The sequence below is a fragment of the Cherax quadricarinatus genome, chromosome 24, assembly GCF_038502225.1.
Source record: "Cherax quadricarinatus isolate ZL_2023a chromosome 24, ASM3850222v1, whole genome shotgun sequence".
In the NCBI taxonomy this organism is placed as follows: domain Eukaryota; kingdom Metazoa; phylum Arthropoda; class Malacostraca; order Decapoda; family Parastacidae; genus Cherax; species Cherax quadricarinatus.
This window is the reverse complement of record NC_091315.1, coordinates 1,982,033-2,006,732: the sequence shown is the minus strand read 5'-3', so window position 1 is coordinate 2,006,732 and position 24,700 is coordinate 1,982,033. Positions and strand designations below refer to the sequence as shown.

The following is a 24,700-nucleotide window of genomic DNA, read 5'->3' as shown; positions in this document are numbered from 1 at the left end:
TAATAATCAGAACGTAAATGGTCTTGGATCTTGCTGTTACATTTATGCTAAATGTTAAAATGTGAAAATTAATGGTCGTGAGATCGTGCTGTTAATATATGGCTAAATGGTCTCGGTATAATGCTATTAAATTAGAGTTCATTGGTCCTCATATAAAGCTGAGAGCGTCCACCACTTAAAGCTGGATGTTGAGCCAGGTGCTGCACCCAGCTGTCAGAGTTATCAAGACCACAGTCATCACTTCAGAGATCCACTCGCTGCCCTCCACACCTTAATAACTTTCATTATCATGTTCTATCTGTCCATTTATATTTTTCCTGCTTCGTATCCTTATTTTTCTTCGAGGAGTTAATATTTGTCTTGAGGGCATCAATGCTGTCAGGCTGGACATCATTATTTCACGACAGGACATCATTATTTTCCTTCAGTGTAGGTAAGTATGTCTGATCTAAAACAGGTCGAATTAACACGGGAGATAATAGCACAAGAACTCACTACCTGGAAACTTGTAGAAACCATTGCCAGCATCCTGGAATGGCTCTGGAAAACTACAAGACCATCAGATGCGTAATTTCAGATATTCCACGAAATGGTCTTTTAATTCCACGAAGGAGCAAAGTGTGTAGATGCAATTTACTCATTATATGTGCAAAATGGAGTGAATTTTTTAAACCTGTTAATTTACGGTAAATAAATGTTAGTCTACGTCTACTGAACGTAGACTAATAATAATATCTTTATTTACTACCAGTACATGTACAAGGTATACAAGTACATGTACAAGGTATACAAGTACATGTACAAGGTATACAAGTACATGTACAAGGTATACAAGTACTTGTACAAGGTATACAAGTACATGTACAAGGTATACAAGTACATGTACAAGGTATACAAGTACTTGTACAAGGTATACAAGTACATGTACAAGGTATACAAGTACATGTACAAGGTATACAAGTACATGTACAAGGTATACAAGTACATGTACAAGGTATACAGACCATAGCTGACATCAGTGACATACTACTATATAGAAAGCCGCTTGTTATGCTCAGTATTTCCCGCAAATTAGGTCAATTTTCTCCCGGAATGCCACCCACACCAGTCCATTAACACCCAGGTACCCAATTTACATGGACAGCAGCTATGATAATATTTATGTAAGGTTTATCATGGTCATGCTTAAGTTTACAACGTAACTGCTGCACTGTAACAATGTTTCGAAATCCAGTTGGTTTATCATTTGAGAACATAGTTATATGAAGGTGCTGAAGCTGGAGACAGAGGAACACTAGGTAGCCATGCCCTCACCCTCGATGCTGTTTACCGCTTTCCATAAATATCTTCACTCATGCTTGTATATCACAAACCATACTACGGGTGGGGTTAGAACCCGCGGCCAGAGAGACTCAAAACTCCAGACCGTTGCGTTAGCCACTGGACCAGCTAGCCACAATAAGATTCGTCCAACTAGGTATATTTATAGGTAAATTTCTACATTTCACAGTGGTGCCTATGCTAACCTTCCTATGGTGTAGAAATACACCTAGTTGGATGAATCTTATTGTGGCTAGCTGGTCTAGTGGCTAACGCGAAGGTCTGGAGTTTTGAGACTCTCTGATCGCGGGTTCTATCCCCGCCCGTGGTATGGTTTGTTTGCAATCGTGTCATTACAATTTCGTGAGTCATGTATATCACCATCACTTATGTTCACACAACAGTCACCATTACTTATGTTCACACAACAGTCACCATTACTTATGTTCACACGACAGTCACCATCACTTATGTTCACACAACAGTCACCATTACTTATGTTCACACAACAGTCACCATTACTTATGTTCACACAACAGTCACCATTACTTATGTTCACACAACAGTCACCATTACTTACGTTCACACAACAGTCACCATCACTTATGTTCACACAACAGTCACCATTACTTATGTTCACACAACAGTCACCATTACTTATGTTCACGCAACAGTCACCATTACTTATGTTCACACAACAGTCACCATCACTTATGTTCACACAACAGTCACCATTACTTATGTTCACACAACAGTCACCATCACTTATGTTCACACAACAGTCACCATTACTTATGTTCACACAACAGTCACCATCACTTATGTTCACACAACAGTCACCATAACTTATGCTCACACAACAGTCACCATCACTTATGTTCACACAACAGTCACCTTAACTTATACTTACACAACAGTCACCATAACTTATGCTCATACAACAGTCACCATTACTTATGCTCACACAACAGTCACCATAACTTATGCTCACACAACAGTCACCATAACTTACGCTCACACAACAGTCACCATAACTTATGCTGTCACAACAGTCACCATAACTTATGCTGTCACAACAGTCACCATAACTTATGCTGTCACAACAGTCACCATAACTTATGCTAACACAACAGTCACCATAACTTATGCTCACACAACAGTCACCATAACTTATGCTAACACAACAGTCACCATAACTTATGCTGACACAACAGTCACCATAACTTATGCTAACACAACAGTCACCATAACTTATGCTAACACAACAGTCACCATAACTTATGCTCACACAACAGTCACCATAACTTATGCTAACACAACAGTCACCATAACTTATGCTAACACAACAGTCACTATAACTTATGCTGTAACGACAGTCACCATAACTTATGCTAACACAACAGTCACCATAACTTATGCTGGCACAACAGTCACCGTAACTTATGCTAACACAACAGTCACCATAACTTATGCTGACACAACAGTCACCATAACTTATGCTGTCACAACAGTCACCATAACTTATGCTAACACAACAGTCACCATAACTTATGCTCACACAACAGTCACCATAACTTATGCTGTCACAACAGTCACCATAACTTATGCTAACACAACAGTCACCATAACTTATGCTAACACAACAGTCACCATAACTTATGCTGGCACAACAGTCACCGTAACTTATGCTAACACAACAGTCACCATAACTTATGCTAACACAACAGTCACCATAATTTATGCTCACACAACAGTCACCATAACTTATGATAACACAACAGTCACCATAACTTATGCTAACACAACAGTCACCATAACTTATGCTAACATAACAGTCACCATTACTTATGCTAACACAACAGTCACCATAATTTATGCTCACACAACAGTCACCATAACTTATGATAACACAACAGTCACCATAACTTATGCTAACACAACAGTCACCATAACTTATGCTAACACAACAGTTACCATAACTTTTGCTCACACAACAGTCACCATAACTTATGCTCACACAACAGTCACCATAACTTATGCTAACACAACAGTCACCATAACTTATGCACTTATGCTCACACAACAGTCACCATAACTTATGCTCACAACAACAGTCACCATAACTTATGCTAACACAACAGTCACCATAACCTATGCTAACACAAGAGTTACCATAATTTTGCTCACACAACAGTCACCATAACTTATGCTCACACAACAGTCACCATAAAGTATGCTCACACAACAGTCACCATAACTTATGCTAACACAACAGTTACGATAACTTATGCTAACACAATAATCACCATAACTTATGCTAACAAAACAGTTACCATAACTTATGCTAACACAACAGTCACCATAACTTATGCTAACACAACAATCACCATAACTTATGCTAACACAACAGTCACCATAACTTATGATCACACAACAGTCACCATAACTTATGCTAACACAACAGTTACCATAACTTATGCTAACACAACAGTCACCATAACTTATGCTGACACAACAATCACCATAACTTATGATAACACAACAGTCACCATAACTTATGCTCACACAACAGTCACCATAACTTATGCTAACACAACAGTCACCATAACTTATGCTAGTACAACAGTCACCATAACTTATGCTGTCACGACAGTCACCATAACTTATGCTAACACAACAGTCACCATAATTTTTGCTCACACAACAGTCACCATAACTTATGCTAACACAACAGTCACCATAACTTATGCTGGCACAACAGTCACCGTAACTTATGCTAACACAACAGTCACCATAACTTATGCTGTCACAACAGTCTCCATAACTTATGCTAACACAACAGTCACCATAACTTATGCTCACACAACAGTCACCATAACTTATGCTGTCACAACAGTCTCCATAACTTATGCTAACACAACAGTCACCATAACTTATGCTCACACAACAGGCACCATAACTTATGCTGTCACAACAGTCTCCATAACTTATGCTAACACAACAGTCACCATAACTTATGCTCACACAACAGTCACCATAACTTATGCTCACACAACAATCATCATAACTTATGCTGTCACAACAGTCTCCATAACTTATGCTAACACAACAGTCACCATAACTTATGCTCACACAACAGTCACCATAACTTATGCTCACACAACAATCATCATAACTTATGCTAACACAACAGTCACCATAACTTATGCTAACACAACAGTTACCATAACTTTTGCTCACACAACAGTCACCATAACTTATGCTCACACAACAGTCACCATAACTTATGCTAACACAAAAGTCACCATAACTTATGCTCACACAACAGTTACCATAACTTATGCTAACACAACAGTTACCATAACTTTTGCTCACACAACAGTCACCATAACTTATGCTCACACAACAGTCACCATAACTTATGCTACCACAACAGTCACCATAACTTATGCTAACACAACAGTCACCATAACTTATGCTGTCACGACAGTCACCATAACTTATGCTAACACAACAGTCACCATAATTTATGCTCACACAACAGTCACCATAACTTATGCTGTCACGACAGTCACCATAACTTATGTTAACACAACAGTTACCATAACTTATGCTCACACAACAGTCACCATAACTTACGCTGTCACGACAGTCACCATAACTTATGCTCACACAACAGTTACCATAACTTATGCTCACACAACAGTCACCATAATTTATGCTCACACAACAGTCACCATAACTTATGCTATCACAACAGTCACCATAACTTATGCTGTCACGACAGTCACCATAACTTATGCTAACACAACAGTCACCATAATTTATGCTCACACAACAGTCACCATAACTTATGCTGTCACGACAGTCACCATAACTTATGCTAACACAACAGTTACCATAACTTATGCTCACACAACAGTCACCATAACTTATGCTGTCACGACAGTCACCATAACTTATGCTCACACAACAGTTACCATAACTTATGCTCACACAACAGTCACCATAATTTATGCTCACACAACAGTCACCATAACTTATGCTCACACAACAGTTACCATAACTTATGCTCACACAACAGTCACCATAATTTATGCTCACACAACAGTCACCATAACTTATGCTAACACAACAGTCACCATAACTTATGCTGTCACGACAGTCACCATAACTTATGCTAACACAACAGTTACCATAACTTATGCTCACACAACAGTCACCATAACTTACGCTGTCACGACAGTCACCATAACTTATGCTCACACAACAGTCACCATAATTTATGCTCACACAACAGTCACCATAACTTATGCTGTCACGACAATCACCATAACTTATGCTAACACAACAGTTACCATAACTTATGCTCACACAACAGTCACCATAACTTACGCTGTCACGACAGTCACCATAACTTATGCTCACACAACAGTCACCATAATTTATGCTCACACAACAGTCACCATAACTTATGCTATCACAACAGTCACCATAACTTATGCTGTCACGACAGTCACCATAACTTATGCTAACACAACAGTCACCATAATTTATGCTCACACAACAGTCACCATAACTTATGCTGTCACGACAGTCACCATAACTTATGCTAACACAACAGTTACCATAACTTATGCTCACACAACAGTCACCATAACTTATGCTGTCACGACAGTCACCATAACTTATGCTCACACAACAGTTACCATAACTTATGCTCACACAACAGTCACCATAATTTATGCTCACACAACAGTCACCATAACTTATGCTAACACAACAGTCACCATAACTTATGCTAACACAACAGTCACCATAATTTATGCTCACACAACAGTCACCATAACTTATGCTATCACAACAGTCACCATAACTTATGCTGTCACGACAGTCACCATAACTTATGCTAACACAACAGTCACCATAATTTATGCTCACACAACAGTCACCATAACTTATGCTGTCACGACAGTCACCATAACTTATGCTAACACAACAGTTACCATAACTTATGCTCACACAACAGTCACCATAACTTATGCTGTCACGACAGTCACCATAACTTATGCTCACACAACAGTTACCATAACTTATGCTCACACAACAGTCACCATAATTTATGCTCACACAACAGTCACCATAACTTATGCTCACACAACAGTTACCATAACTTATGCTCACACAACAGTCACCATAATTTATGCTCACACAACAGTCACCATAACTTATGCTAACACAACAGTCACCATAACTTATGCTGTCACGACAGTCACCATAACTTATGCTAACACAACAGTCACCATAATTTATGCTCACACAACAGTCACCATAACTTATGCTGTCACGACAGTCACCATAACTTATGCTAACACAACAGTTACCATAACTTATGCTCACACAACAGTCACCATAACTTACGCTGTCACGACAGTCACCATAACTTATGCTCACACAACAGTCACCATAATTTATGCTCACACAACAGTCACCATAACTTATGCTATCACAACAGTCACCATAACTTATGCTGTCACGACAGTCACCATAACTTATGCTAACACAACAGTCACCATAATTTATGCTCACACAACAGTCACCATAACTTATGCTGTCACGACAGTCACCATAACTTATGCTAACACAACAGTTACCATAACTTATGCTCACACAACAGTCACCATAACTTATGCTGTCACGACAGTCACCATAACTTATGCTCACACAACAGTTACCATAACTTATGCTCACACAACAGTCACCATAATTTATGCTCACACAACAGTCACCATAACTTATGCTAACACAACAGTCACCATAACTTATGCTAACACAACAGTCACCATAATTTATGCTCACACAACAGTCACCATAACTTATGCTGTCACGACAGTCACCATAACTTATGCTAACACAACAGTTACCATAACTTATGCTCACACAACAGTCACCATAACTTATGCTCACGCAAGAATCATCATAACTTATGCTCACACAACAGTCACCATAACTTATGCTCACACAACAGTCACCATAACTTATGCTAACACAACAGTCACCATAACTTATGCTAACACAACAGTCACCATAACTTATGCTCTCACAACAGTCACCATAACTTATGGTAACACAACAGTCACCATAACTTATGCTAACACAACAGTTACCATAACTTATGCTAACACAACAGTTACCATAACTTATGCTCACACAACAGTCACCATAGCTTATGCTGTCACAACAGTCACCATAACTTATGGTAACACAACAGTCATCATAACTTATGCTAACACAACAGTTACCATAACTTATGCTAACACAACAGTTACCATAACTTATGCTAACACAACAGTTACCATAACTTATGCTAACACAACAGTCACCATCACTTACGTTAACAAACAAACACCAACACTTATACTCACACAACAGACACCAGTACTTATGCTCATACAAAAGACACTATCACTTATGCTCATTCAATAGACACTATCACTTATGCTCATACAATAGACACTATCACTTATGCTCATACAATAGACACTATCACTTATGCTCATACAACAGACAGACACCAGTACTTATGCTCATACAATAGACACTATCACTTATGCTCGTACAACAGACAAACACCAGTACTTATGCTCATACAATAGACACTATCACTTATGCTCACACAACAGACAGACACCAGTACTTATGCTCATACAATAGACACTATCACTTATGCTCTTACAACAGACAAACACCAGTACTTATGCTCATACAATAGACACTATCACTTATACTCATACAATAGACACTACCACTTATGCTCCTACAACAGACAAACACCAGTACTTATGCTCATACAATAGACACTATCACTTATACTCATACAATAGACACTATCACTTATGCTCATACAACAGACAGACACCAGTACTTATGCTCATACAATTGACACTATCACTTATGCTCATACAACAGACAGACACCAGTACTTATGCTCATACAATAGACTCTATCACTTATACTCACACAACAGACAGACACCAGTACTTATGCTCATACAATAGACTCTATCACTTATACTCACACAACAGACAGACACCAGTACTTATGCTCATACAATAGACTCTATCACTTATACTCACACAACAGACAAACACCAGTACTTATGCTCATACAATAGACACTATCACTTATACTCACACAACAGACGGACACCAGTACTTATGCTCATACAATAGACACTATCACTTATGCTCATACAACAGAAAAAAACAACTTACCTTCTATCACAAGAAAATAATGACACTCCTTACTCCTACTATTTTCAGTCAATTCCTAAATCCTACAAGATCAGAAGTTCTTCTTTGCCTTTCTTACATAGAAGCAGCACATCAAATTTAGTCTCCTGAAAGGCAGCCCAATCCAAACTTTCTACACAGAAATATGTGTGTGTCAGGGTTTCCCCTAGACAGACGGAGGATCAGGGCAACATTCCCTGCTGTCTGATCACTCAGTGGGTTGAAGATTGCCAACATTTATTACTCCTACGCAATAGTTCCATGAGAAAATATTTTGTGTGTGTCTTATTCTTTAATTTTATCTAACGGCAATTTCTTCCTGTATCAGTTATTATTCATGAACACTGAAAATATAAAACAGATCTATTATATTTTATTTATTTATTAACACATCGGCTGTCTCCCAATAAAGTAGGGTGACTGAAAAAAATAAAATTTTCACCATTATTCACTTCATTACTGTCTTTCCAGAGGCATGCTTACAGTACAGTTATAAAACTGAAACATTAACTCCCCTCCACTGTTCTGCCCATCTCCAGGACTCAAGTCCGGCCTGCCGGTTTCCCTGAATCCATTCATAAATGTTACCTTGCATGATTGCTGGAAGTCCAAGCCCCTCTCACACAAAACCTCCTTTACCCCCTCCCTACAACTTTTCCTAGGCCGACTCCTACCTCGCCTTCCCTCCACTACAGATTTATACACTCTCGAAGTCATTCTATTTTGTTCCATCCTCTCCATATGTCTGAACTACCTCAACAACCCCTCCTCAGCCCTTTTGATAATAGTTTTACTAATTCAGCATCTCCTAATTTTCAAACTACGAATTCTCTGCATTATATTCACACCACACATTGCCCTCAGACATGACATCTCCACTGCCTCCAGCCTTCTCCTTGTTGCAACATTCACCACCGATACTTCACACCCATATAAGAGCGTTGATATAACTATACTCTTATACATTCCCTTCTTTGCTTCTATGGTCAAAGTTCTTTGTCTCCACAGACTCCTCAGTGCACCGCTCACCTTTTTCTCTCATCAATTTTATAATTCACCTCATCTTTCATATACCCATCTGCTGACACGTCCACTCCCAAATATCTGAATACATTCACCTCCTCCATACTCTCTCTCTCCAATTTAATATCCACTCTTTGGTTACCATATATATATATATATATATATATATATATATATATATATATATATATATATATATATATATATATATATATATATATATATATATATATATATACATATATATATTTATATATATATATATATATATATATATATATATATATATATATATATATATATATATATATATATATATATATATATATATATATATATATACATATATATATATATATATATATATATATATATATATATATATATATATATATATGTATATATATATATATATATATATATATATATATATATATATATATATATACAATATATATATATATATATATATATATATATATATATATATATATATATATATATATATATATATATATATATATATATATATATGCAAACAAAACAACCACTGTGAAAGAGTAGTGAAATTCCAAGCGCTTTCGTGACTACTCACATTGTCAAGGAACAATGAAAGCAATACATCAAAGGAAGGCAATTAGGTTAGAGTTTAATAATACATTGGACAAGTAATAAACCTTGTTTCTTGGGTGGAATAATTTGTTGGTGGGATGTCATGAGGACCTGTCTAGTTGGACCAGCGGACCTACTACAGTGTTCCTCTTTTCTTATGAGTCCGGTATTGTCCCGCGTCAGGTGTTTCTTTGTTGTGGGAGTTGACTGTGAGGTGCAGTCTAAGCCCTTTAATTGCCTTCCTTTGATGTATTACTTTCATTGTTCCTTGACAATGTGAGTAGTCACGAAAGCGCTTGGAATTTCACTACTCTTTCACAGTGGTTGTTTTGTTTGCATATATATATATATATATATATATATATATATATATATATATATATATATATATATATATATATATATATATATATATATATATATATATATATATATATTGGTTTATTAGCTATACATTTCATTAATTTTTTTTTTTTTTTTTTTTGTTATTTTGGCCTCAACAAATCGTTATCTTCAAATTAGTTTTTGCAGATTTATTTCATTACCAAAGTTTTCAGTCTGAAAAAACTTTGTATGTATATATACATGTATGTATGTATGTATGTATGTATGTATGTATGTATGTATGTATGTATGTATGTATGTATGTATGTATGTATGTATGTATGTATGTGTATACGAGTTAAAATTAGAAAAAATCTCTCTAATAAATGTCAAAATATGTTTAGAATATATAGAAAATGAGCAATAAAAATAAATAATATCAATATTCTACACATTAGTAACAACTTATAGAATAAGACTAAAATTATCAAATGTTATAATGATTTAATTCATAAATGAAAATAGCAAATTTAATCAACTCATTCAGATATTTATGTCCAGTTCACAAAAAAGTTCAAGTTCTGCATGACAACACTTGTAAATAATCAAGAACTTTATTATAGTTCAAATTAAATTATGTTCATAATAGTCTTATTAATCAAATTATAGAATTATACGTAAAGATGATAAAACTGGAATAGTAAAAATGGTTCAGCTTGAGTTGAACATTGTGAGTGTGAATGAGAGGCTGGTGACATCTTACCCTCCGTGACGAAGACCAGGACGCACGCTGGCTTAACGTTGGGCGGAACACAAGAGTAATTGCCGGAGTCCCAACTTCTGTTGCACACAACATGGGAAAGGAATCAGGGAGTGTTAGTATGCTGGAACACAAGAGTAATTGCCGGAGTCCCAACTTCTGTTGCACTCAACATGGGAAAGGAATCAGGGAGTGTTAGTATGCTGGAACACAAGAGTAATTGCCGGAGTCCCAACTTCTGTTGCACACAACATGGGAAAGGAATCAGGGAGTGTTAGTATGCTGGAAACTGTGCGTGTGTGCATGTAAACACCTGCATCCATACAAACACATATACACACAGAACACACACGCACTACAAAAACCTAACTCGTAGAAAAAATGGGGGCTCAGAGGGGTAGTTGAAGGCCCAGGGGATCAGAGGAAGATGGTCCTGGTAAGGAAGTATAGATGGAAGAGCAATGGAGCAAGAGTGGGAGAGAAAAGTAGGTGAACTTTCTGTGAAAACTTAGAAGAGAAAGGAGGCAGAGAAGAAGAAATGAAAGACAGAAGTTGAAGCTGCAGAAGCCAGGATATGGGACCTAGAATATGAGGTAAATATGATGAAGTGAATTACAGGGCTATTGCCCAGAGGAGACATGGCATCTGAAGCAGGTACACCCCTATTAAATGAGGAGCCCAATGGAAAGGAATGAGACAAGACACGCTAAAGCCCTATTGGCCCACCAAGCAAGGCCGACGAATGTAGGGGAGAGCCATTAGGAGCCGGGATAATAGTAAGTGAGAGGGAGAAGTTGACAGGTCCCATGCAGAGGCACGAGCATGCCACCAGGAGTTACAGGAAGAAATAAGGGAGACAACTGTTATGCACAAATGGGACATAGAGACACAGAGGGAAAGGCAATGGGAGAAGGAAAGGGAGAAGTCAGTGTTTATTTATGGGCTTCAGGAGAGCAAGGGAGGATGCATAATGAAAGATGCCAGAAAGAAAAACAGGAGATTGGAAATATCATCAAAGAAATAGGTGAGGAGGACATGACTAAGAGTAAATTTTCAGAGAATAGGAGGTACTTGAAGGGGAGAAATTGACTGGTCAAACTGATTTTCAATACAGAAATGGTGTGGAAGAGGGTCCTGCAAGAGAAACCATTGCTGAAGAAATCATCAACATACAAGAGGTTGCTCCTAGACCATGACAGAACAAGAACAGAATGACAGCAGCTGAGGGGGAAGACATAGAAATGAAAGGGGCTAGAAAGAGAGACAAGGACAGAGTCAGCAAAGGACAACCAGAGGCAGGCAGAGGAACAAGTGCAAGTACACACAGAACCACCCTCAGAACCCCACAGCCAAACATGCTATCCCAACATAAACCACAATCCACAATTACAGCTCCCCACCCCATGCTATGCTGTAGAATCCCACAGCACACTGCCAGGTCCCCCACCACGACAGACCCCCAGAACACAGTGCTCGAGAGGAAATTGAAGGTATGGTACACCAATGCTGAAGGAATAACAAATAAGTGGGAGAAGTGGCACGAAAGAATAAAAGAGGCTTCACCAGACATCATAGCTCTCACTAAAACCAAGCTCACAGGGATGATAACAGATGCCATTTTTCCAATGGGATATCAGATCCTGAGAAAAGACAGAGGAAAAAGAGGGGGTGGAGGAGTGGCACTGCTCGTCAACAACCAATGGGATTTTGACGAGCTTAAGAAGGGAGACAGAGAAGCAAGACTACATAATGGGAACACTTCAGTCTGGAAGTCCCACGGTGGTAATTATAGTAATGTACAACCCACCACAGAACAGCGATGGTTGACACACTGGATGACGTGGCCAGAAAGGCTCATGCGAGTTGGGCAAAATTGTGGGTGACTTCAGTCACAAAGAAATTTGTCTGGGAGAACTTGAAGCCACACGGGGGCCCAGAAACGTGGAGAGCTAGGATGATGGAAGTGGCTCTGGAAACCTCATATACCAACATGTAAGGGACACTACCAAACAGAGAGGAGAGGATGAACCAGCAAGATTGGACCTAGTATTCACCTTGAGTAGTGCAGATATTGAGGACATCACATACGAAAGACCCAGCAGGACCAGTGGCCATGTGGTTCTTAGCTTCGAATACATAAAGTTACAAGTAAAAGGGAAGCAGGAAGGGCAGGATGAACAAAGTCAAACTACAAGACAGGGAACTATAGAGGCAAAAAGAATTTCCTGCACTAAGCTCAGTGGGACAGAGCACTGGAAGGAAAGTCAGTAAACAAAATGATGGAATATATGACAACAATATGCAAGGAAGCTGAGGAGAGCTTTATACCCAAGGGTAGCAGAAATAACTAGAAGGCCAGGATGACCCCTTGGTTCACTCAGATGTGTAGATGGACCAAAACCAGGTGTGCTAGAGAATGGAAGAAGTATAGAAGACAAAGGACCCAGGAGAATAAGGAGAGCAGTTGTAGAGCCAGAAATGAATATGCACAGATAAGAAGGGAGGCCCAATGACAATATGAAAATGACATAGCAGCGATAGCCAGATCTGACCTGAAGCTGTTGTACAGCCACGTCAGGTGGAACATAACAGTCAAAGGCAACGTAATCAGGCTAAGGAAGGAAGGAGGGGAGATCACAAGAAACGGCCGTGATGTACGTGAGGAGCTCAACACGAGATTCAAAGCCGCATTCCAGAGGAGACAGAAGGGACTCCAGAAAGGCGGAGAGGTTGGGTACACCATCAAGTGTTGGACACAATACGTACAACTGAAGAAGAAGTGAAGAGGCTGCTAAGCGAGCTAGATACCTAAAAGGCGATGGGGCCAGATAACATCTCTCCATCGGTCCTGAAAGAGGGAGGAAAGGTGCTATGTGTACCACTAACAACAATCTTCAAAACATCTATCGAAACAGGGCGACAACCTTAGGTATGGAAGACAGCAAATGTAGTCCCAATTTTTAAAAAAGAAGACAGACATGAAGCATTACTCTACAGACCAGTGTCACTGACATGTATAGTATGCAAGATCATGGAGAAAATTATCAGGAAAACAGTGGTAGAGCACCTAGAAAGGAATGAGCTCATCAACGACAGCCAGCACGGTTTCAGGGACGAGAAATCCTGCGTCACAAACCTACTGGAATTCTATAACAGGGTGACGGCAGTAAGACAAGAGAGAGAGGGGTGGATAGATTGCGTTTTCTTGGACTGTAAGAAAGCGTTTGACAGTTCCACGCAAAAGATTAGTGCAAAACCTGGAGGACCAGGCAGGGATAACAGGGAAGGCACTACAATGGATCAGGCAATACCTGTCAGGAAGACAACAGCGAGTCATGGCGAGGTGTCAGAACGGACGCTTATAACGAGCAGGGTGTCACAGAGATCATTCCTAGGACCGGTGCTGTTTCTGGTATTTGTGAACGATATGACGGAAGGAATAGACCCCGAAGTGTCCCTGTTTGCGGATAATGTGAAGTTGATGAGAAGAATTCAATCGGACGAGAGCCAGGCAGAGCTGCAAAGGGATCTTGACAGGCTTCAGGCCTGGTCCAGCAATTGGCTCCTGGAGTTCAACCCCACCAAGTGCAAAGTCATGAAGATTGGGGAAGAGCAAAGAAGACCACAGACGGGGTACAATCAAGGGGGCCAGAGCCTATAAACCTCACTCAAGGAAAAGGCTCTTGGGGTGAGTATAACACCAGGCACATCTCCTGAGGCGCACGTCAACCAAATAACTGCTGCAGCATATGGGCGCCTAGCAAACCTAAGAACAGCATTCCGACATCTAAATAAGGAGTCATTTAGGACCCTGTACACTGTGTACATTAGGCCCATATTGGAGTATGCAGCCCCAGTTTGGAACCCTCACCCAGCCAAGCATGTGAGGAAACTAGAGAAAGTGCAAAGGTTTCCAACATAACTAGTCCCGGAGCTAAGGGTATGTCCTACGAGGAGAGGTTAAGGGAAATCGACTTGACGACACTGGAAGACAAGAAAGCTAGGGGGGATATGTACTGAGAGGAATTGACAAGGTGGACAGAGACAGGATATTCCACAGATGGGACACAGCAACAAGGGGTCACAGTTGGAAGTTGAAGACTCAGATAAATCACAGGGATGTTAGGAAGTATTTCTTCAGTCAGAGAGTTGTCAGGAAGTGGAACAGCCTAGAAAGCGACATAGTGGAGGCAGGAACCATACATGGTTTTAAGACGAGGTTTGATGAAGCTCATGGAGCAGGGAGAGAGAGGACCCAGTAGCAAACAGTGAAGAGGCGGAGCCAGGAGTTATGAATCGACCCCTGCAACCACAAATAGGTGAGTACACATGCAAGAGGGTTTCGAGGGTGAGGTAGATATTGTCATCTAAAGACTCGCATATCTTTATTTGGTCAGTTTTGGTCATAATCTTCCATCTAAATTCTAAGGTATCTCTGAACTTTCTCTGGGTTTCTTTACCATGAACACTCACTAATTCCTAGACAATCATTCCTAACCAACATCAAGACCTGATAAACAAGAAATTCTTTAAACTCGTTTCTTGTGAATGTGGGATTATTCAGTGCCCCGGGGGTGGCAAGGATTATACAGTGCCCCGGGGGTGGCAAGGATTATACAGTGCCCCGGGGGTGGCAAGGATTATACAGTGCCCCGGGGGTGGCAAGGATTATACAGTGCCCCGGGGGTGGCAAGGATTATACAGTGCCCCGGGGGTGGCAAAGATTATACAGTGCCTCGGGGGTGGCAAGGATTATACAGTGCCCCGGGGGTGGCAAGGATTATACAGTGCCCCGGGGGTGGCAAAGATTATACAGTGCCCCGGGGGTGGCAAGGATTATACAGTGCCCCGGGGGTGGCAAGGATTATACAGTGCCCCGGGGGTGGCAAGGATTATACAGTGCCCCGGGGGTGGCAAGGATTATACAGTGCCCCGGGGGTGGCAAGGATTATACAGTGCCCCGGGGGTGGCAAGGATTATACAGTGCCCCGGGGGTGGCAAGGATTATACAGTGCCCTGGGGGTGGCAAGGATTATACAGTGCCCCGGGGGTGGCAAGGATTATACAGTGCCCCGGGGGTGGCAAGGATTATACAGTGCCCCGGGGGTGGCAAGGATTATACAGTGCCCCGGGGGTGGCAAGGATTATACAGTGCCCTGGGGGTGGCAAGGATTATACAGTGCCCCGGGGGTGGCAAGGATTATACAGTGCCCCGGGGGTGGCAAGGATTATACAGTGCCCCGGGGGTGGCAAGGATTATACAGTGCCCCGGGGGTGGCAAAGATTATACAGTGCCCCGGGGGTGGCAAGGATTATACAGTGCCCCGGGGGTGGCAAGGATTATACAGTGCCCCGGGGGTGGCAAGGATTATACAGTGCCCCGGGGGTGGCAAGGATTATACAGTGCCCCGGGGGTGGCAAGGATTATACAGTGCCCCGGGGGTGGCAAGGATTATACAGTGCCCCGGGGGTGGCAAGGATTATACAGTGCCCCGGGGGTGGCAAGGATTATACAGTGCCCCGGGGGTGGCAAAGATTATACAGTGCCCCGGGGGTGGCAAGGATTATACAGTGCCCCGGGGGTGGCAAGGATTATACAGTGCCCCGGGGGTGGCAAGGATTATACAGTGCCCCGGGGGTGGCAAGGATTATACAGTGCCCCGGGGGTGGCAAGGATTATACAGTGCCCCGGGGGTGGCAAGGATTATACAGTGCCCCGGGGGTGGCAAGGATTATGCAGTGCCCTCGAGGTGGCAAAGATTATACAGTGCCCCGGGGGTGGCAAATATTATACAGTGCCCCGGGGGTGGCAAGGATTATACAGTGCCCTGGGGGTGGCAAGGATTATACAGTGCCCCGGGGGTGGCAAGGATTACACAGTGCCCCGGGGGTGGCAAAGATTATACAGTGCCCCGGGGGTGGCAAGGATTATACAGTGCCCTGGGGGTGGCAAGGATTATACAGTGTCCCGGGGGTGGCAAGGATTATACAGTGCCCTGGGGGTGGCAAGGATTATACAGTGCCCCGGGGGTGGCAAGGATTATACAGTGCCCCGGGGGTGGCAAGGATTATACAGTGCCCCGGGGGTGGCAAGGATTATACAGTGCCCCGGGGGTGGCAAGGATTATACAGTGCCCTGGGGGTGGCAAGGATTATACAGTGCCCCGGGGGTGGCAAGGATTATACAGTGCCCCGGGGGTGGCAAGGATTATACAGTGCCCCGGGGGTGGCAAGGATTATACAGTGCCCCGGGGGTGGCAAGGATTATACAGTGCCCTGGGGGTGGCAAGGATTATATAGTGCCCCGGGGGTGGCAAGGATTATACAGTGCCCCGGGGGTGGCAAGGATTATACAGTGCCCCGGGGGTGGCAAGGATTATACAGTGCCCCGGGGGTGGCAAAGATTATACAGTGCCCCGGGGGTGGCAAGGATTAAACAGTGCCCCGGGGGTGGCAAGGATTATACAGTGCCCCGGGGGTGGCAAGGATTATACAGTGCCCCGGGGGTGGCAAGGATTATACAGTGCCCTGGGGGTGGCAAGGATTATACAGTGCCCCGGGGGTGGCAAGGATTATACAGTGCCCCGGGGGTGGCAAGGATTATACAGTGCCCCGGGGGTGGCAAGGATTATACAGTGCCCCGGGGGTGGCAAAGATTATACAGTGCCCCGGGGGTGGCAAGGATTATACAGTGCCCCGGGGGTGGCAAGGATTATACAGTGCCCCGGGGGTGGCAAGGATTATACAGTGCCCCGGGGGTGGCAAAAATTCAGGCCCGATTCAGGGAAATGGGGTACAGATCTATTTCCTTAGATCAAGAGCCCCTCACCAGCTTCTCCCTTAAGGGACTACTACTTGTATCCTCACAGATTTTACCACATATAATTACCACCAATACCACTTATCTCTTCATCCATTAATGTTGTTTTAATATTTATCATTCTCATCAATACCACTTGATGCCCAGAGAATTGAAACCAAAACTTAAGATTACCTTCAATATCACTTATTTCACCACTTGAAATGCCTTTGTGGGAAGATTACCTGGAAAAGAAAGCCTTGTCTGGAAATACCATTTACTGGAATATATTATCTGTTATTATGTAGGGATAATAGCTCCATATTTTTTCGTTTTAATAACGATAATGGAACACTTTTTGTGAAATATTAATAAAAAAGTTTATTGTTTTGTCTAATTCTGAAGTGTAGCTTCTATACAAATAACCGGTATATATAGGAAAGGGAAGCTTATGACGAAGTGTTGGTTCGTGAGACACATGTGCAACATCTGGGTATCGTTATTGTAGACGTTTCGCCATCCAGTGGCTTTATCAATACAAATTCTAGGACATAACTTGAAGACAGTAGAACTATGTACAGAAGATGAGGTAATCAGTCCCTCAACCTTGGAGTAGGTGCGAACAGCACCATAGTCGTGGAGATTCTGACTATGGTGCTCTTCGCACCTACTCCTAGGTTGAGGGACTGATTACCTCATCTTGTCGGTATTATATACCATTTCGTACACAAGTTATGGTTCGTCTTGGATCATTGCAAGTCCCACTAACACACGATGGTGAGGGAGCCAGTGTGTCCATGTCGGAGCAACGTCGTTGTAAGTTCCTCTCCTACGCTGATTATTTGTGTAATGTTCCATTCACTGTATTGTACCTTTATGTTTATTCTGTTTTAACGGAATTCTAAGATTTTAAGATAATTATAACTATAATAGTAATGGGAATTAAGGGAGAAAGAAAAAGACTGAAAGAAATTGCTTTTAATAGACAAAGACAGAGCAGGTTGGGAGAGGTGTTGCATACAACAGATGTAACAGGTGAGAGCTGGTGTCGCACACACAGGAAGTCAGTAACAGGCGAACTTGCATAACAAATATCTTGGGAAGTAAACCAGGTTGTGAGGGGCCAGCATGGTGAGAGTTAACGAGGGCTGAGGAAGACATTAAGAAGAACGAGAAGGAGAGAGGGAGAAGGTAGCGGAAGACAAAAGGGTTCGGGGAAGATGTGAAGAAGGTAGTATTGACGTGGAAGAGTGGAAAGAAAAGAAAGGGAAGAGTGAAGGGATGTCTGTGAAGTACTAACATGATTAATCAGATCACGTTAATGAATAAAAGATGGAAAACCATCTTTTCCAAGAAGAAAGAAGAGTAGATGAGAAAGAGTCTGACTTCGACAGGGCCTCTGACACACATTGGAAGTCAGTGGCAGGGGAAGGCAGTTTTCTCCTTCCTTCCTCTAACTGGAGTAACATGTGATGTGTTAATATCAAGAACATGGGTTGATATCACTGTTATCGATGTCTCCTTTATAAATGTACATCACTAGGAAATGGTCAATCTGAAATTCCCAACAAAATGACAGAGTGTATTATTAAAAAATAAAATACTATAAATCTGTATACAGCACAAGATTTCACAGAAATCAGAGAATTTAGAGAAGAATGAAAAAATAACTAAAACTAACTGGAGAAAAAAGAATGGAAAAGAGTAGGAGAAAAGAGTGAGAGGAAGAGTAGTGGTGTTTCCAGTACACGGGAAGTGTATGGTGGACAGTGCTCAGAACAAGTCAGTGTTTGGTGGACAGTGCTCAGAACAAGTCAGTGTCTGGTGGACAGTGCTCAGAACAAGTCAGTTTCTGGTGGACAGTGCTCAGAACAAGTCAGTGTCTGGTGAACAGTGCTCAGAACAAGTCAGTGTCTGGTGAACAGTGCTCAGAACAAGTCAGTGTCTGGTGAACAGTGCTCAGAACAAGTCAGTGTCAGGTGAATAGTGCTCAGAACAAGTCAGTGTCTGGTGAACAGTGCTCAGAACAAGTCAGTGTCTGGTGAACAGTGCTCAGAACAAGTCAGTGTCTGGTGAACAGTGCTCAGAACAAGTCAGTGTCAGGTGAATAGTGCTCAGAACAAGTCAATGTCTGGTGGACAGTGCTCAGAGCAAGTCAGTGTCTGGTGGACAGTGCTCAGAGCAAGTCAGTGTCTGGTGGACATTGCTCAGAACAAGTGATTGTCTGGTGGACAACACTCAGAAAAAGTGATTGTCTGGTGGACAGAGCACAGAACAAGTGAGTGTCTAGTGGACAGTGATCAGAACAAGACAGTGCCTGGTGGAAAGTGATCAGAACATGTCAGTGTCCGGTGAACAGTGCTCAGAGTGAGTCAGTGTCTGGTGGAGAGTGCATAAAACAATCAGTGTCTGTTGGACAGTGCTCAGAACAAGTCAGTGTCAGGTGGACAGTGCTCAGAAAGAGCCAGTGTCTGGTGGACAATGCTCAGAACAAGTCTGTGTAAGGGGGACAGTGATCAGAACAAGCCAGTGTCTGGTGTACAATGCTCGGAACAAGTCAGTGTCTGGTGGACAGTGCTCAGAACAAGTGAGTGCCGGGTGGACAATGTTCAGAACAAGTCAGTGTCTGGTGGACAGTGCTCAGAAAAGGACAGTGCCTGGTGGGCAATGCTCAGAACAAGTCAGTGTCTGGTGGACAGTGCTCAGAACAAGTCAGTGTCTGGTGGACAGTGCTCAGAACAAGTCAGTGTCTGGTGGACAGTGCTCATAACAAGTCAGTGTCTGGTGAACAGTGCTCAGAACAAGTCAGTGTCTGGTGGACAGTGCTCAGAACAAGTCAGTGTCCGATGAACAGTGCTCAGAACAGGTCAGTGCCTTGTGGACAATGTTCAGAACAAGTCAATGTCAGGTGGACAGTGCTCAGCACAAGTCAGTGTCTGGTGGACAGTGCTCAGAACAAGTCAGTGTCCGGTGAACAGTGCTCAGAACAGGTCAGTGCCTTGTGGACAATGTTCAGAACAAGTCAATGTCAGGTGGACAGTGCTCAGAACAAGTAAGTGTCTGGTGGACAGTGCTCAGAAAAAGTCAGTGTCAGGAAGACAGTGCACAGAACAAGTCAGTGTCTGGTGGACAGTGCTCAGAATGAGACAGTGTCAGGTGGACAGTGCTCAGAACAAGTCAGTGTCAGGTGGACAGTGCTCAGAAACAGCCAGTGTCTGGAGGACAATGCTCAGAACAAGTCTGTGTAAGGTGGACAGTGATCAGAACAAGCCAGTGTCTGGTGTACAATGCTCGGAACAAGTCAGTGTCTGGTGGACAGTGCTCAGACAAGTGAGTGCCTGGTGGGCAATGCTCAGAATTAGTCAGTGTCTGGTGGACAGTGCTCAGAACAAGTCAGTGTCTGGTGAGCAGAGCTCAGAACAAGTCAGTGTCTGGTGGACAGTGCACAAAACAAGTAAGTGTCTGTTGGACAGTGATCAGAACAAGTCAGTGTCAGGTGAACAGTGATCAGAACAAGCCAGTGTCTCGTGTACAATGCACAGAACAAGTCAGTGTCTGGTGGACAGTGCTCAGAACAGATCAGTGCCTGGAGGACAATGTTCAGAACAAGTCTGTGTCAGGTGTCAGGTGGACAGTGCACAGAACAAGTGAGAGCCTGGTGGACAATGCTCAGAACAAGTCAATGTCATGTGGACAGTGCTCAGAACAAGTCAGTGTCTGGTGGACAGTGCTCAGAAAAAGTTAGTGTCAGGTAGACAGTGCACAGAACAAGTCAGTGTCTGGTGGACAGTGCTCAGAATGAGACAGTGTCTGGTGGACAGTGCAAAAAACAAGTAAGTGTCTGTTGGACAGTGCTCAGAACAAGTCAGTGTCAGCTGGACAGTGCTCAGAACAAGCCAGTGTCTGGTGGACAATGCTCAGAACAAGTCAGTGTCAGGTGGACAGTGATCAGAACAAGCCAGTGTCTGGTGTACAATGCTCAGAAGAAGTCAGTGTCTGGTGGACAATGCTCAGAACAAGTCAGTGTCAGGTGGACAGTGATCAGAACATGCCAGTGTCTGGTGTACAATGCTCAGAAGAAGTCAGTGTCTGGTGGACAATGCTCAGAACAAGTCAGTGTCAGGTGGACAGTGATCAGAACATGCCAGTGTCTGGTGTACAATGCTCAGAAGAAGTCAGTGTCAGGTGGACAGAGCTCAGAACAAGTGAGTGCCGCGTGGACAATGGTCAGAACAAGTCAGTGTCTGGTGGAGAGTACCCAGAACAAGTGAGTGTCTGGTGGACAGTGCTCAGAACAAGACAATGTCTGGTAGACAGTGCTCAGAACAAGTCAGTGTCTGGTGGACAGTGCTCAAAACACGAGAGTGTCTGGTGGACAATACTCACATCAAATCAGTGTTCGGAGGACAGTGCTCAGAACAAGTCAGTGTCTGGTGAACAGTGCTCAGAACAAGTCAGTGTGTGGTGGACAGTGCTCAGAACAAGTGAGTGCCTGGTGGACAGTGCTCAGAATAAGTCAGTGCCTGGTGGACAGTGCTCAAAACACGTCAGTGCCTGGAGGACAATGTTAAGAATAAGTCAGTGTCAGGTGTCAGGTGGACAGTGCTCAGAACAAGTGAGAGCCTGGTGGACAATGCTCAGAACAAGTCAGTGCCTGGTGGACAGTGCCGAAAACAGGTCAGTGCCTGGAGGACAATGTTAAGAATAAGTCAGTGTCAGGTGTCAGGTGGACAGAGCTCAGAACAAGTGAGAGCCTGGTGGACAATGCTCAGAACAAGTCAGTGTCTGGTGGACAGTGCTCAGAACAAGTCAGTGTCTGGTGAACAATGCTCAGAACAAGTAAGTGTCTGGTGTACAATGCTCAGAACAAGTCAGTGACAGGTGGACAGTGCTCAGAACAAGTGAGTGCCTGGTGGACAGTGCTCAGAACAAGTCAGTGTCTGGTGGTCAGTCCTCAGAACAAGGCAGTGTCTGGTGAACAGTGCTCAGAACACGTCAGTGTCTGGTGGACAGTGCTCAGAAAAAGTCAGTGTCAGGTAGACAGTGCTCAGAACAAGTCACTGTCTGGTGGACAGTGCTCAGAATGAATCAGTGTCTGGTGGACAGTGGTCAGAACAAGTTAGTGTATGGAGGACAGTGCTCAGATGAAGTCAGTGCCTGGTGGACATTGCTCAGAACAAGTCAGAGTCTGTTGGAAAGTGCTCAGAACAAGTCAATGTCTGGTGGACAGTGCTCAGAACAAGTCAGTGTCCGGTGGACAGTGCTCAGTACAAGTCAGCGTCTGAAGTACAGTGCTCAGTACAAGTCAGTGTCCGATGGACAGTGCTTAGAACAAGTCAGTTTCATGTCTACAGTGCTCAGTGCAAGTCAGTGTCTGGTGGACAATGCACAGTACAACTCAGTGTCTGGTGGACAACGCTCAGTACAATTCAGTGTCTGGTGGAGAGTGAGCAGAACAAGTCAGTGTCTGGTGGACAGTGCTCAGAACAAGTCAGTGCCTGGTGGACATTGCTCAGAACAAGTCAGTATCTGGTGGACAGTGCTCAGAACAAGTCTCTGTCTGGTTTACAGTGCTCAAAACTAGACAGTGTCTGGTGGACAGTGATCAGAATGAGTCAGTGTCTGTTGGACAGTGCTCAGAACAAGTCAGTGTCTGGAGTACAGTGCTCAGAACAAGTCAGTGTCAGGTGGACAATGCTCAGAACAAGCCTGTGTATGGTGGACAGTGCTCAGAACAAGTCAGTGTCTGGTGGACAATGCTCAGAACAAGTCAGTGTCTGGTGGACAGTGCTCAGAACAAGTCAGTGTCTGGTGGACAATGTTCAGAACAAGTCAATGTCAGGTGGACAGTCCTCAGAACAAGTCAGTGTCTGGTGGACAGTGCTCAGAACAAGTCAATGTCTGGTAGACAGTGCTCAAATCAAGTAAGTGTCTGGTGGACAGTTCTCAGAACACGTCAGTGTATGGTGGACAGTGCGCAGAACAAGTGAGTGTCTGTTGGACAATGCTCAAAACAAGTCAGTGTCAGGAGGACAGTGCTCAGAACAAGCCAGTGTCTGGTGGACAATGCTCAGAACAAGAGAGTGCATGGTGGACAATGCACACATGAAGCCAGTGCCTGGTGGACAGTGCTGAGAACAAGTCAAAGTCTGGTGGACAGTGCTCAAAACAAGTCAGTGCATGGTGGACATTGCTCAGTACAAGTCAGCGTGTTGTGTGCAGTGCTCAGTACAAGTCAGTGACTGATGGACAGTGCTCAGAACAAATCAGTATGTGGACAGTGCTCAGTGCTCAGTGCTAGTCAGTGTGTGGTGGACAATGCTCAGTGCAAGTCAGTGTATGGACAACAGTGCTCATAAGAAGTCAGTGTCTAGTGGACTGTACTCAGAACAAGTCAGTGTCTGGTAGACAGTATTCAGAACAAGTCAGTGTCTGGTGGACAGTGCTCAGAATGAGTCAGTGTCGGGTGGACAGTGCTCAGAACAAGACTGCGTCTGGTGGACAGTGGTCAGAACAAGACTGTGTCTTGTGGACAGTGGTCAGAACAAGACAGTGTCTGGTGGACAGTGC

The 24,700-nt window shown here is 43.0% G+C and overlaps 1 protein-coding gene across 1 annotated transcript in view; it reads right to left on the bottom strand.

Moving 5' to 3' along the window:
* The window catches only part of LOC128690677 (opioid-binding protein/cell adhesion molecule-like), a 110,161-nt gene that overhangs the window by 17,965 nt on the left and 67,496 nt on the right, over positions 1-24,700 (bottom strand). The window contains exon 6 of the mRNA XM_070088506.1: positions 11,335-11,411. Coding sequence (XP_069944607.1) covers positions 11,335-11,411 — 77 coding nt within the window. The remainder of the gene's footprint in view (positions 1-11,334; positions 11,412-24,700) is intronic.